The sequence below is a fragment of the Ambystoma mexicanum genome, chromosome 14 (genome assembly GCF_040938575.1).
Source record: "Ambystoma mexicanum isolate Mex_15411 chromosome 14, UKY_AmexF1_1, whole genome shotgun sequence".
In the NCBI taxonomy this organism is placed as follows: Eukaryota; Metazoa; Chordata; class Amphibia; order Caudata; family Ambystomatidae; genus Ambystoma; species Ambystoma mexicanum.
The window spans coordinates 591482054-591498432 of record NC_090940.1 but is presented as its reverse complement, the minus strand read 5'-3'; the positions used below and the strand labels follow the sequence as shown (position 1 = coordinate 591498432).

Here is a 16379-nt window from a genome sequence, read left to right as displayed (position 1 = left end):
GCACGGACTCGGGGATAGAACTTGTGTTTCTCTGCCTCGCCTTGCTTCCAAGACGAGGTGTTGCCCCTGAGCTATCCTCCCAAGATGAGATACACTTGTCTACACTATTATAAACTTTTATAAAAGGCAAATTAAAGTGAACTTTGCATGGTCTTGATTCTAATGTAATCTGCCCTCAATGTGGTGGGTTCAGCATAGGTAATGAAAGGGCCAGAATAAGACACAGCTGCTCTGACAAAGTTTGTCTTGGTCCTGAGGCCCATGGCTTGCCAAATAAAACCCCATATTTATTTATTTATCACATTTGTAAAGCGCACTAACAGCCCGAGGGCATCGAGGCGCTGCTGCAGGAAAATGTCTTAGTTACAGGAAGATTACTTTGCTCATGGTTGCAGCAAGCGCCTCTACAGGTGATGCAAGTTATTGAGAGACATACATATCTCCTCCCAAGCCTAATGAGCAGCCCATGCTTCATTAGACAGGGCATGGGTGGCCCCAGGCATCCCTAGGGAGTGGCAAAGGCCCTAATTGCTTGCTTGCCCCCCCTCTAATTGGTGCCCTGTCTTCTTCTGCCCCCCTCCCAGCACAAAACCCTTCCCAGGAGCTCTGACGGTATCCTTTGACCAGCCGGGCGCAATGGCATGTTTACATTTTCGGTGTTTGCTGAGGCTGTCCTTTCCTCTGACCTGAAGGGGAAACAGAGCGCCTGAAGACCGCCCCCGGGTGGTAGCAATGCACGGTGTAAATCAACATAACATAAGATATGTGTTATGGGGCTACTATGCCTCCGGGCTTGTGATTGGCGCCTAATAAATACATATAAATAAATAAATACATTGGCGGTAATAGATGGGCCATGAGTATCAGTAGAGTGGGCTGCCACATATATCTTAACACCAGGCCTCCCACATGCTGGGCACACTTGATTTGACAATGGGCAGCTTACAATGTCATTGAAACCACAAAACAAGCCATTTCCAAAGTGAAACGTGCTTCCTGAACTTAAATCTACCAGCTTTATTTAACTTTGTGTTTCGTTTTTTAATTGGACTACCCCCACAAACACCTGGTGATTTGGGTGCACTACCTTTGAGGTTCATGGCAAGGCATCCTTCTAAGGATGTTATTTGTTTGTCAAATTACTAAACTGAAAGTAAATGCTTCTATCGTGCTGGCAGCAATCATGCGGGCACTGTGCTGTAGGTTCATGGGCGTTAGCTTTTGATGTTCACTATGGAGAAAGAAATTCAATCCAGATCTGGCCTGAATAGGAGAAAGTAGCCAGCGCAACCCATACCTTGGCCGATCAGTGCATTTTTACAGTACATATATATATATATATATATATATATATATATATATATATATATATATATATATATATATATATATATATATATATATATATATATATATATGGAATTGCAAAAAGCTATACGTTTTACAGCCCGCTTTAAACCTATAAGATTTCAACAAGTCACTTAACCTGCTGAGCTACCCTGATAGCGTTCTACTTTAGGACGTGTCACTCTACCTTCCAAGATTTCAATATCAGATCCGAATCTCTGATTATGCTCAAAATCACTATTACTAATAGTGCAGTTCATATATATGACTTTAAAGTCAATGGTGTTTCGTCTCCAGCCGCAGTTGCCCTGTTAGACTGACTCGTTTTTGAGGGGGCATTATTTGAAGCTGAACTGGGAGTGGTGTCTCTTCTGTTAACCACCATCTCTCGCTGCATATTATTTGAAGCTGAGCCTGAACTATGAGTGATGTCTTCTCATCACAAACATCCTGTCTCTTGCGTGCATGCACATTACGCGTAACAACAAGCTGCATGCCTTTTTTCAAACAACTACTAAGAGCAAGTGGCTATCCCTTCCCATGTATAACCCAGCGGGAAGATTAAAGACATTCCAAATTAGTCTATGTCAGATGTTAGATGCTTAACTGTTGTGATAACCTAGGGCCAGATTTGGCGGTATTACCATGAGTAATAGAACCAACTTGTTACCTTTACCCATGTGGTAACTGCCCGGTGCCCAGGACTGTATGATTCGAAGTAATGTGGAACTTTCTGTTATTCCCCATTTTGAAGTCCAATGGGACTCCATGGGAACCTGTATTTACTGGATGCAGTTATTACCACATCGAGTACTGAATTTGTGTGGTGCTAATTACTGCCGCACAAAAGTTGCTGGTAAAAATAAAACTTTGATGTGATTTTGGTAGAGGGCGAAAACACCAGCAATGGTAAACTTTTGACCAGGCCCTTGGTCTTCGGAAAATCTCTCAAAATCTGTCTGGCCACTAGACCGCAACAGACAAACTGGCACGACCCCTCTAAAGGCCCAAGAAAGCAAACCTTTAAACCTCTACCCGCTCCACGCTGGGACTAAAAACCAACTAGAACCACTCAGATGAACCGTCATTGTCTTGCAACTCCCAAGGCACGCATCACTCGGATTTTAACAACATAATTGCCATCACAAATCTGGACACAAGGGATGATCAGAGTGCCAACCTTGCATACCAGGATTAAATAGAGACTTAGACATTCGGGCAGCTTCACTGACATGTGCAACACACCTCTGCGCAACACTTAAATCATAAACGCCTTGGACCGTGCATTTAATGGAAAAAAACGAAATGCAGGTAATCACCAATCCAGGCTTTAAGTGGGCCAGGGCTCAAGCCCATCAGGGTCATAACATTGCTCTCACACTGGGGCCCTACAGGGCTCTGAGCCATTTCTACTTATCACACTGTGTGTGTCCATTTTCAGTTTTCTATTTCTCACTTTCCTTGTCTGTCACAAACTTCACCTCCCTTTTTATTTGTCTCTCGCCTCATCTACCCACACCCCAACTCCAGTCAGTCCCGTACATCCTCTTTAACTCTCTGTGCCAGTCTCCTTTTTTCTGAGCCTGGGTCTTGGGAGCAGGATAGCCAAAACATCTCAGTCAGTGATTCCAACATGAATCTAATTATAACGGTTTACAATCACATACTGATGTTACCCCTTATTTGAGTTAACATGGTAATGTACAAAAGTACAGACAGTGTGAAAATTACCAATTTTTGCAGATAAGGCACAAAGAGATTACATTATTTGCCAAAGAAAACACAGTTTGTTAAGCTGTGAAGATAGTATTTGAACCACCACTGTGCAATGTAGGCACCTGACCATATAATTTCTGAGCTGCAGTGTGATACATATCTAGGTTTGGCTTTCAAGAACACAATCTTTTAAGGTTTAATTCAAAAAGTAAATCAATCACATAGTAAATCAACCTGACAATGTATGCATCCATGTAAAATATGTTAAGCTAAGAGCAGAATTTCAGATTTATTTTATACAGCCTTAAAGGACTACAAGTACCAGCAAGCAAAGTAATGGGACCCTAAACAATACCCTCTCTTTTACACCACTTTATTTTCAGAACAAATAAATGTTGTGATACGTACGGTCACCTGCCTAGAAAATAGTTTTAGACAAACTTTCAGGTCAGTTATGCATGCTCTTGCAAATATTTGACAGAACATCCTAATAAAAGCAAATGCTTTCTTTTGATAATGTAAAGGTAGCAGACATCAGAGCTAAACACTAACATTCAAAAGATGAGCTTTATATTTTGCTCACTTTTATGGCCTAGTAAGAAGGTCAATATTTGGTAGGTAACTGGAGTCATGTGTGGACTTTCAGTCCGAAACATCCCATCACAGTCACAGGTTAATTTACACATAAAAACATTGCTAATAAAAAAAACAAGTTAAAATGTAATTGGCAGGGTGACAGCATGGAAATTATGGGTTTACGGAGAATGGCGGTCCCTGTAGGCTAGATGACAATATCTGGCTCAAGCTCTGAACATAAAGGCAGTTCAAGACATGGATCGAGGCCCACCTGGCCTTCCACGTTAAAGTCACATTCCAACTTCCAAAACACAGTTCACAAATCAGTTCACGTTAGTCCCCCTCTGTCGGGCTCAGACCTCTTAAAGCAAAAATTTACATCGGTCTCCCTCGATTGGGCTCAGACCTTTCACAGCAAAACAAAACGCATGCAGGGATTCCCTTCTTCAAGCTTGATTCACCTTTTTTAGGCGTTCCCTTTCCTCTAACTTATTACACCTTCGGTCTCCCTCAGTCGGCCTCGGACCGTTTCCCAAATGTGCGTGCCTTATTCTCTACAGACCTCTGCAAGACCACTTCAACCTTCGAGGTTTCAATTCACACTCCTATGTTATTTGCCTTAGTGCTTCCTGGTCTGAGTACTTCACTGTATTATGATCCAAAGTTCAACAATCACCTTTTCTCTTTCCCCTTGCCTCGGGATCAATTTCAATCACCTTGCTTTTACAATTCATTAATTTTATCGCTACAATCTTTTCACCTATCACTGAGACTTTCGAGTGGGCTACTTCCTTTTGCTGGACCACTCCGTTATTAAGTAACGCTGACCTTCCAGCTATTGTTACTTCAAAGTTCATTTGCAGGTCTGCCTTTCTTTGCGTCTCATCCACACACACGCAGCCTTCAATTGTGCGATATAGTGTTGCTACTTCAATCTTTCTTTCGCACACACCAGTCTCTCACATCGCTTGCCAACTCACCGGCTGCGTTTCTTTCTTGTCTTTCCAGTTTGCGAGTCAAGGTCAGTATCACAGGCTTAGACTGGCCCCCCCAACTTGGTCATTCACCCTGGAGGGTCGCTGGTGTCCTTGAAACACAATGCAGCCTTCTTGTTTGGCATGCTTTGTTATAAGGAGGGAGATGTGTTGTGTTTGTTATCTTGTGTGGCTTCTCTCTATATGTTCAATGTGGTTCCTGAATCCAGTCGGGTTCTGGAACCAGTTAGCAGTGGGAGTTGAGCCGGGCTGGGTGCCTGTCGCTTGCTCCCTTTAACCAATTAAAGTAACTTAGTTCTACTTACTCACGGTGCCAGACCCATCATTTTATTAGGAATCTTGAGGGGTGATTTCAGACTTTTAATTTCTTCATAATGTAATTTTTCATTAATTGTTTTAAAGATACAGCAACAAGTGATGATAAAATGTGTTCAATTAAAAATGCACAGTAAAACAGTTGAAAGAGTAAAGGCGTTTGGAAGTTTTGGGGGCCTTTTTGTAACTCGCGAATATGAGTTAACTTTATTTGGTGTATATTAACTTAATACAAAACCTTTGTCTTATACCTACTTTGAACTTGCATAATGTCATCTTTTTTAACCAGATTGTTAAAATATAAATGTGCTGAACCCAGTTTGCCCGAATGACCATATTTGATGTGTCACCCCCCTACTCGCCCATGTAGGAAAAAAGGAGGCTCCAGATTTGTACTGAGGCTCTGAATTTCAACAAAAATAAAAACTGATCCCATTTGTCAACAAGAGTGTGAGACTCGGGTGTGACACTCTGGACTGAATCTGGTGTGAGTCAGTATTGTGAGTGCATAGAAACATACAAGTTAAAAAGGGGGTTTAAACTTGGCATTACATAAAAGCTGGTATTTTTAGTAGCACCACACCATGGGAATATAATCTGTGTTGCAATGAAGCATAAAATTTACAATGTATTAATCCTACTAATACCCCTAAACTCTAACCTATACCTGCTAATATTCAAGGCAGCTCAGTCCATGGCCCACTGGTGCAAAATGTTGGTGCAGAGCTATGGCACTAGCCAGCTTATTTTATGAAATCGTATCAGCACAGGTGGTGCAATGTGGTTGGAAAAATGAGATAAACATGAAGAATGAAACTTATTTTGTGATGAAGATGTGACAAGTTGGAGATGTGAAATGTGAAAAGTCACGTTGCTCAAAGTAGCCCCATTATTCATGTTCGCTCTGCAGGAAACCAATTGTAATTGTAATTGTTTATTTGTTTGACATAGTATGGCATTGATAACACGTCTGTAAATCTGTACCTGTACACCTGTATAAGCACCTACAAAGTGCTTATACACAAGTGAAGTGCTTCAAAGTGCTTAAAGGCAAGACGGGACAAGGAAATACAGAAATCATCCTTAGGCCTTAAAGTTTCTGAATGATCTAACAAAATTAACTAGCATTGTAGGCAGGAGGCATTTCTACTAGTGCAAGTGCATGAAATATGTACCTTTTTGATATCGGTTTGCTGCCTGAATATCTGTGCATAGGTGCCAAGCTAAACACGTGCGCTTTGGAATCTTCTGGAGGCTTGACAAAGGGAAGTGGTTATTGATTGGCACATGACGTCACTGTGAGGGGCAGCCATTTTCTTACACTTTATGTGGGCCCACATACGTTTGTGGGCAGATCACTGAGAGATGATGTAAAAAGAGCTGTCTATCCTAAGGGGCTGGGCACTGTGTCACTCTCTCCCACTGGCTCTCTGGCTGTGGGTCAGTGTGCTGCATTTTCTTACGGTGCAGGCAGGCTGGGGAAAAGACTTTGTGGAGTTCATTCAGGCCGAGAGGGAAGGAAAAAGCAGATTAACTTTCCATACGGGCTCTATCCAGGCAGACGGGAAAAGAAATGTTCACCAGTCCGAGTGGAGCAGGTCCTGGCTTCGCTGTGCAGAGGCACACAGAACAAAGCATTCTTTTTGGTAAGATTCCAGTAAAGATTGAGGTGTGTGTCTGCTGTCTGTGGATGCATTTTTTAGGCAATTTCAGGCTGGGGAATTTTGTGTTACATTCACATTAACAAACGTGGGTAGTTCATTTTCAGGTGCTGCGCAGAGCAATTGTAATATTGACAGGGCTTTTGATAAGTGCATTTTACAAATAGTTGCAACCTAGAAAAGTGCTTTCACATTCTTAAATGTAGACAGACATTTTTCATGTGTTTTTACCACCCATGTAATAATCTTCAGATGTAACAGAAGGTTAATGAGCTGACAAGATTAGTAATGAATTTCAAGGTAGGTTATAGCAGTGTTCTGGCCATCTATCGCAAAGAAGAGTGTTTGAAGTCTATTGTACAGAAAAAGATATTTACTGTGGGGGATCTTTACAAGTGAAATGTGAATTGAGAAAACCTCAGAGCATTACAAATTTCTTTTGTACTTTGCATGAATTTGAATGCCTTATAAAGCAGAAAAAGAAAAGAAGTCAGCTTTGGTCGGTTTATTATGTGTCCTGGGTATTTGTGATAGCTTACAGACAGCTGTGAAGCAAGTGGTATTTTCCTTTTACCGCGGTTGGTAATTACATTTTACCATGTGTGATAAAACTCAAGGTAAGACAGGTCACTGTGAATGGGCTCATATCCTAAGTGGTTGGTTACACGGATAACTGTTTTCAGGTGCCCTGGTAAGTATATTCTGGGTTACCACCAAAGTGGTATTGTAGATAAAATACCACATGGTAATGAAATAGTGATTTAGGGCGCACCAGGTCTGGTTTTGGCTTAATGCTTATGATCCCAATATGAAAATAATGTCAGGTAGTCTTATATATTTGGGCTCACCCAAATACCGCAAAATACCTTAACATTTTGTTACTGTTGAATATGAGTTCACTTTATATGGTATATATTAACTTGATTCAAAACTGTTGTCTTATACCTTCTCTGAACTTGCATAATGTCATCTTTTTTAACCAGCTTGTTAAAATACACATTTACTGAAACCAGTTTGCCCTATTAACCATATTTGATGTGCCACTACCCCACCATGAAGACTGTATGGAGAAATAGCCAAAGCATCACATACTGTTCAGAGGCTGTCTAAATTGATACATATGTCCTACCATTTACAAAACAAATTTATTAAGGAGAGTATTGTGACCAATAAAAAGAGCAGCGTCCAACTTCCATTACAAGCACAAAATGATTTCTTACTGAATCACTATCACAGACATGTTTCCGATTTTAAAAAAAATGTAAAATTGTGGGCATCCTTATGCTCCCATAATGCTCTTTGCCTTTATGCAAATTCACCAGGCTTGGGTTCCATGAACAGATGTGACCAGGTCTGGAACTACACCCCTCCTCACCCCAGCTCTGCCACTGCTCCACACCCCCAGCAAGGAGGAGATGATTCCTAGAGTAAATTTTTTCCACGTCCAGCACTGGGTGGTTTCATAACACACTGTATCCTTTTTAAGGTGGTGTGTGTGGTTATGCAAATATGCACATTTTTGGAGGGCGGGTCATGGGAATGTGAGCAACCTCAAGGGCGCCTCTTAGGCAGTTGAGAGCTCACCTAAAAAGTTGCCATCTATGTAGACTGCAATATCTTTGTAAGAGGCCTGTTAACATACTCATTCCAATCAGAGATAATAATGTCTTTGATTTTCCCCTGTATTTGTCTCCCTTTTACACAATTCCAATATGATTATTGACTTAGATTTAAATAATGCTTATTGACTCGGTTTTCACATGTTATTTGAATATTTGATGTACTTTTCTCAGTTCACCGATTTGTGTTATTTAAAATTAATACAAATTTAAACATAAAAAAAACCTCAGGGCACAACACTCCCTTTATTTATTATTAAAGAAAACTGCTATCACACCAACAATATAAAATATGTCTTCCATACAAAAGTTTCACTCCGGTCGCTGCAGAATTCCACTACAGAGCATCATAATCCATAACAATAAAAGCCTTCTACTTAAGGTGGTGCCAGCCGCTTCCCATCCTAAAATGGCGACTCGCATTGTGTAGTCTCCCACCCCTTTCATGGCAAAGAATGTCATCACGCACTCGTACGTGTCTATTATGTTGTAGTCCTTTATCTATGTCCTGATCCATTTGAAAGCGACTAGAACGCGGCTTGAGGTGCAAGCTCGTGCGCTGTCAGCTGACTCTGCTGTCAGACTGTGCCCATGGCCGCCTCGTCGAGCGTCGGTGGTCACCTCTTGGTGCTTTGCCTGCAGCTGAGCCTCGGAGTCTCAGTCTATGTGCTGGACGACCGAGGGGGCCTGGGACGGGAGTTCGACGGGATAGGGGCGGTGAGCGGAGGAGGGGTGAGTATGGGGCGTCATTGCATTAGGGAATGAGGGGTCGCTAATAAAGTTCCCACGTGAGATAGTAAGAGTGCTTTCCACTACATCTGTCTGACGGACTGCATCACATAAACTGACACTGAAAATTACTTTTTTTTTTTTAAAGATCACACTCCAAATTGGCCTGTGAACTCAACGCTGTGCCTGTTTTTATTATTTTATTATATTCTAAAGCAATCATTCATTCGTTTTGAGGGACAGCCACACCTTTTTTGAAAGAATTGGCATTTTGGAAAAAAAGAATGACCATTTTAGTGTTCTGTTTTCCAAAGGACCTTCTCAAATCATTTTTTCCTAGAAGATGATGCCTACATAACTCTCCCATTTCTTTACATGGGTGGGGGTTTTTAAGTTGCCCACGCTACAGCGTCTCTCTCTTGATAAGATGCACACCTGTGTGTGACATTTAGGTTACCCACATCTCTGCATTTAACAAAGTTAGTTTTCGCATCAGTTATTAGCTGTTTACAGTCTTAACAAGTGACATTGCATACCGCTGAGGAAGTCAAACAGTAATTGTAAGGTACATAACTATGCTTGCCAAACTTGGTAAGGCACTGAAGAGTGATGGCTGCAATGTCTTAAATAAACCAAAAACCACTGACAGAGCCCTGGGCAACCCTCTGGACAATTGTTTTTCAGCCTGCTGTGCCACTACAGAAGACCATAAGTACATTTGACTTGGCCCCCACTGCCAATAGTTCGGTGCAGCCCAACTTCCGGTCATGCCCCTTCTGGACTAGACCACTAGCAACCTCAGACATTGTCTGGGGCTCATTGGGAATTGTCATGGTGCAAGGCGACTCCTGCAACCACCCCACATCGTTATGTGGATGGCTCTCAGCTCATGTCTTAAGAGCTACTAAGGGAACTGTGAGCTAGGGAAGAGGGCGAGTACAGCGGATCACGTGGGTCGGGGTTTCGGCAGTTGGCCGTTATGTGGTAGAGTAATAAAGACATGTATTTCATCATCTCTGTGTCTGCGTGATCCATGTCCTTGTTAGAGCCGGCATGCCGTGTTGAGAGGGGGGACCCTCGCAGTGCTTGCTGAAGGGTCTGTGCAGGCATCATCAGTGAGATGTAGCTTGGATCTCCAGCAGGGGCGCAACAAAACCTACATTTCAGAGGGTGGGGTGAGGGGGGGGGCTAACTGGTGATGGGAGGGGCCACTTAAGAAATGGGGCAGAGCAAATTTGGATGCTCTCTCCCCCCTCTGTTTTACCCCAGGGGTTTTCTTTTCTGGCGTGGGACTATACTATCAAATGGTAGCGTCCCATCATTACACATAAACGGGGTTAAAGAGAAATCTGGGTTCTAGATATGAACACTCCTGTGCTGCGCTTGTTGTTTAGTCTGATGATCTATCTATGCAAGGTCACAGGTTGGATGAGGTGAATCCACACCTCTAGTAAGGAAATTGTAGATAGCCCTGGTTACCTTGCAATTTTAGGTTTTTAGTGAATCTTGTGCATACAAATATTCTTGCGCTAGGATGCGGTATTGCTCAGTGAGCTTGTTTATTTATAGTGGTGTAGACACATTGTCTATAAGTTGGTCAGCCGACATGTGTTTCGACCCCGAGGTTTCCTTATCAAGGCAAGAGTGAATGTAGAATAGATATAGGGCGGGGATTGTTGTCCCAGGATGTGCCTCTTGTGGTATCAATATGGAAAAGTTTCTCCCAGAATTGGGTTAGTCGTTAAAACTACTACTCCACGATCGTGGTCTCTTGAGGGTTCGCGCAAAAGAACTAATGCTGGTTCTCTATTTGTGCGCCACGAGGGCAGGGCTGTTGGGGTGACTGGCCGAGGCGCCATTAGCCCCCTGCCACGGCAGCTCATTAGAGTCTTTCAAGGCGGGGTGGGAGAAGGCACGGCAGGTGCCATATTGAAATTAAATGCGCCCGTCTCTCTGGAGCAGGGCGTATTTAATAATAGAGCGCTGAGATACATTTGGTCCCCCCTCATGACCAGGGGTACTCTGGAGGGAGGCGCTACATTTTTGTTTTGCTGCCCAGGGTGCTGCCGTCGCAAAGGCTGGCCCTGCATGAAGGAGCCAACATGCAACATCCTTTAACACTGCTAGTTTCAGAAAAGGCGTCCCTCAACTCTCTGCCTAACAAAAAGCAAGTATCCACACCAGCCCCTTCTGCTGAAAGAACATATAACGTTGTTATCCCCTCGGATGTGAAAGAACAAAGAACATATAACGTTGTTATCTCCTCGGATGTGAAAGAACAAAGAACATATAACGTTGTTATCCCCTCGGATGTGAAAGCATATAACGTTGTTATCCCCTCGGATGTGAAAGCATATAACGTTGTTATCCCCTCGGTTGTGAAAGAACATATAACGTTGTTATCCCCTCGGATGTGAAAGAACATATAACGTTGTTATATGTTCGCTCGCACCGTGGGGAGCGGGCTGGTGTGTGCATTTGATTTTTGTTAGGCAGTGAGGCGAGGGAAGCTTTTCTTGAAACTAGCAGCTTTAAAGTTTTGCTCCGTGTGTGCAAATAAATGTTACTGTACAAACACAGCAACCCTTTAAAGCCGCTGGTTTCAGGATTGGCTTCTCTCCACTCTCTGACTAGCAAAAAGCTATGTGCGAAATTCCCGCCCCTCAGCTCACATTTCAGGTGTTGGCTGGGGCGGGGTTGGAAGCCTGATTACCTCAATGGGTTGTGTCCCTGATCACCTGGCACGGCAAGCTCGTGACCCACATCTCGGCAAACCTGTCCTACTCTGAATGACTAATGAAACGGTGAGGGCTAATTCAGGAAAGTCTTGGATGAATCGAAAACCACTGGCACACACAATTGTTTTTCCATCCTGCCATGCCATTACAAAAGGTGAAAGACCATGTGCAAGGCTTCGACTCAACCCCAAAAGGGGCACTCCGGCCCAGTTCCATCATATCCCTTCTGCGACCACAACTCGCCCCAACGGAGCCTGATTTGCATATGTGCTTTCCCCTTCTCAAATGGCTCAAGAGGCTGAAAAACAATGCTTGAAGGGTTGCCTGAGCGATACCGGTGGTTGTGATTTATTTATTTGTCCATACCTTCTTTCCACCACTCTTCTGTTTTGTCACCCTACGTGTGATGTGCATGGCATACACGAGACCCAAGCTAGACCTCGCTGATGGCGCCCAATACACTTTGTAACAAGGAGGGGGTTGCGTAGTCTCGTCATGCAGAAGGGATGTGACCTATCGTTTACAAATTGTTGTATTGACCATTTATGGCAAAGCCTCCTGATGTCCACCCATTTGCTGCCCTGGAAAGGCATTATTGTAATAAAGATCCTCATTTGATACAAAACACAACAACTTGACATCTACAGTACGCAAAACAAGGATATTCATTAAATATAAATTGCAAAGTTTCTAAAGTGCCTATACATTTTTTTTAAAGGCAAGTTTAAAATTAAGCTTTCTCGGTCTCCTTTCCAATGAACTCTCGAGTTGATACAATGTTCTAAGGACACGCCCCCTAGCGAGAAGACTAGTTACTCGAAACAAAAGGAGAGCTGAGCAGGAGCTCTCCTCCTGTTTCAAGAACTTAGACGATCAGGCAGCCATGGCGCTGCATGGCTAGACCTGCTGCTTGCAGGTGTCAGTATTTTGTTTTTTTAAAGCCTGCAGGCAGCTCGTGTAACCGTGTAGCCTCTAACAGGGCTGCCTGAGGTGTCGCCTGGCTGGGGCTAGTCGGGGTGGACCATGGCAGGGCGCCGGCTCGGGAGCCCCTTCTGGAGACTGCCGGGGCCTGCCCCGGTTGGCCCTGGCCCACTTAAAGCCCTGGGCCCCCTGGTCAAAAGAGAGTGGACTTTGCTCCTCAGTTTGCATTCTTTCAATGCCACTGTATATTGGATGGCGACCCTAAGTCCTTATCGCTGCTCCTCTTCTGACATGCACGCTTGCCAAACAAACACCATTGTGCAAACTATGAGGGACTTCTTAAACAAAATACAGCCATCTTAAACAACACCAGCTAGTGATTTATGCAATTCACTCGATTGGAGGCTGGGCTGACTAAACACACGCCTGTGAGATCTGTGTAAACCATGCATGTACCATGTCTGCTCACTCCAAAGAGGCGTGTTTCCTGGTGGTTTGTTGGCTGTTTTGGCAGGCAGTTCATTATTAAATGCTACTAGGCTTTACTGCATCGTGCACAATGGCAGAACCAGTCCATAGCTTAGCTCAGCTTTTAGATGGCCCACACCACCAATGACTAGCACGGCTTAGCTTTAAGATGGCCCACACCACCAATGACTAGCACGGCTCAGCTTTAAGATGGCCCACACCACCAATGACTAGCACGGCTTAGCTTTAAGATGGCCCACACCACCAATGACTAGCACGGCTCAGCTTTAAGATGGCCCACACCACCAATGACTAGCACGGCTTAGCTTTAAGATGGCCCACACCACCAATGACTAGCACGGCTTAGCTTTAAGATGGCCCACACCACCAATGACTAGCACGGCTTAGCTTTAAGATGGCCCACACCACCAATGACTAGCACGGCTTAGCTTTAAGATGGCCCACACCACCAATGACTAGCACGGCTCAGCTTTAAGATGGCCCACACCAATGACTAGCACGGCTTAGCTTTAAGATGGCCCACACCACCAATGACTAGCACGGCTCAGTTTTAAGATGGCCCACACCACCAATGACGAGCACGGCTTAGCTTTAAGATGGCCCACACCACCAGTGACTAGCATGGCTCAGCTTTTAGATGGCCCACACCACCAGTGACTAGCACGGCTTAGCTTTAAGATGGCCCACACCACCAGTGACGAGCATGGCTCAGCTTTTAGATGGCCCACACCACCAGTGACTAGCATGGCTCAGCTTTTAGATGGCCCACACCACCAGTGACTAGCAAGGCACAGCTTTTAGATGGCCCACACCACCAGTGACTAGCACGGCTCAGATTTTAGAGGGCCCACACCACCAGTGACTAGCACGGCTCAGCTTTTAGATGGCCCACACTACCAATGACTAGCACGGCTCGGCTTTCAAATGGCCCACACCACCAATGACTTGCACAGCTCTGCTTTTAGATGGCCACACGCCGACGACTAGCATTTGTTTGCATATCTAAAACTCGTCTGAATTGGGATGACGGATACATTTAAATGGAGGTCTATAGCCCAACGGTTATTGACTTCACTCACTGGCAGCTTTTAAAACTGTCATCCAGCACCGCCAAAACTCTGGGGCTGGCCCCACCCTCGATCAGACATCTAGCCTTTATTAGGCCCGTGCTGAATGGGGACAGATGTATATGCACTCTTTGATTTGTGTCAAGGCGATGCTGCAATTCCCTGTACAATATTTCTGCAGCGAGGGCATTCCCAAGTGTCATGCCTCGGCAATGAATAGGCTTCCAGTCTAATGTCACTCGCGGTGTTATTTATTTGTTCTTATTATAACGCTATGCACCGTCACTAGTACTCGTTTTATCCTGGATTATTTGATTAGCCCATTTTACTATTGTTAATTGCTGAATGTTATATTCTGGATTTATTCATTATTGAGACTTAATAAAAATGACTTGACAAAAAAGTATGCAATAAGCTATAAAAGTTCAAACCGCCTACTGCCCAATAGGATGGCACAAAATAAAGCTTTTATGATGATGCCTGGCCAAGGCCCATGTTTGATACAGGCTCGCCCTCTTCTGAAGGCCTCCCTATGCCACTAGAGAGTTAATTCCAGGATTCTGCAAGAGACTGTTCTGGATCTAGAATTCATCAAGTTGCCCTAGGGAAGAGACCGGTGTGGTTCATGGTGTGACTGGGTGTACCCTGTTACTCGCATAGACAATTCACCCAGAACCGGATCTGCAGCAATGTAAACTAGTGACCTGAATCCTCATAAAATGCCCAGCCTTTATGATTAATGTATATGATACGGGCACAGGGAATGGTGTTCCATTTGGATCAAATGACTTTTAAAGAAAGCAACACAGTTCTGCGGTTTCACATCCCTGGAGACGGTAGTATTAAAGGTCTCTTGCAGATGTGCCTGGTAAGGGTGGCTTAAATAGATTGCGGTCCCTGTGCCAAAGCAACAAGCTTGGGTACATTCTTATGCCAAGAAGACCTTCCATCGGAGCCATTTCATACAGAGTAGTGAGCGCACCTTCAGAATGATCTTGCAAGACATTTTGACTGCATGGTACATTGCACATCTTCTCTTTGAAGGCCACCATGCTAAATTCGTAGGCTAAGGCTTAAGATGGCCAACGCTCTGATCCAAATGGCCGGCCTCTTTTTCTGTGGATAGGGTTATACACTGGATAGGATTGGTGTAGAAATAACACTGAAATCTAATTGTTTCTCAGTGTTCAACTACTTGAAAGCACCTCAAAATAAATAAAATAGGCAGCCTTTCAAGAGCTTTGTCAAAGCTATATGAATTATTTTGCTGCATAGTGATGACAACATTGTGTTCCAAAGTGGTTACCACACCTCTTAAAATCAGATCCAGGGTTCAAAATGTCTGGGCGTTTTTTAGCTCCTTGATATAGCCTGGGAGAGGCTGGTTAGTATGAAACCAACAGCTCCAAGAAGCTACTTTTGGCTCCCCAGGCCAACTGGTGCCTTATAAACATGCATATGTGACATTACCTTTTGAGTATTGAAAATTATATGTAATGGTGCAGAAGTACGAGTATGACACAGTGGTGGCATGTTTGTTGGCAAATACTTTTATTATAAACGTAAAGAAAAGGAGGAAAAAAACGATCTTGCCCTATTACTATGAGGGGTTGCCCAACCTTAACAGAAACACTAATGACTCTGTCAGGATGTCTTGTAACATAAAGTGTTTACCGTCCTTTGGCCAAACCTATTTCCATCCCTTACACAAAACTAAGAAACATTGGGCATCTTCTTAATCCAAAAGAAGACGTCTCTTATTCTGGATTTGGTGTCCAGTTCTTGAAGAAAATATGACTGAATCTTTAAACACAATTTCCAAGTATTAATGGGGAGCCTCTTTACGTTTGTGAACTGAAGAAAAGAGCAAGGTAAAGTCTGGTTCACTTTCCTGCCAGAATGAACTTTATACCCCCTTATTACAAAAATAGACTTCCCTTGTATCCGGTGGGAAAGACCCTCCCCCTTGTTTCTTTCTCGAACTTAGCCTTGTAGCATCCAGTCTGGAACACTATCCTGCCAGGCTGTACTCTATTGTATTGTTTATTTATATAGTGCCTATATACAGGCAAGCATTTCAAAGCGCTCAAGCAGGGTGGGAACATGGGGGTGGATGGTGAACAACAGTTGCGTAGGGCCCTTGAAAATCTGAGACGATAATAGTCTACACAGACAGAATAAGTGCGTCAAAAGTACATTTACCAGA

The 16379-nt window shown here is 43.6% G+C and overlaps 1 protein-coding gene across 3 annotated transcripts in view; it reads left to right on the top strand.

The window, feature by feature from the left end:
- Window positions 1-8759: 8759 nt before the first annotated feature.
- The window catches only part of GALC (galactosylceramidase), a 271332-nt gene continuing 263712 nt past the window's right edge, over window positions 8760-16379 (top strand). Inside the window, exon 1 of one of the 3 annotated variants that reach the window (XM_069637935.1) lies at window positions 8760-8961. In XM_069637935.1, the coding sequence (XP_069494036.1) occupies window positions 8821-8961 (141 nt within the window). In that variant the 5' untranslated portion in view covers window positions 8760-8820. The remainder of the gene's footprint in view (window positions 8962-16379) is intronic. The other 2 variants (XM_069637936.1, XM_069637938.1) reach the window with 2 other exon arrangements.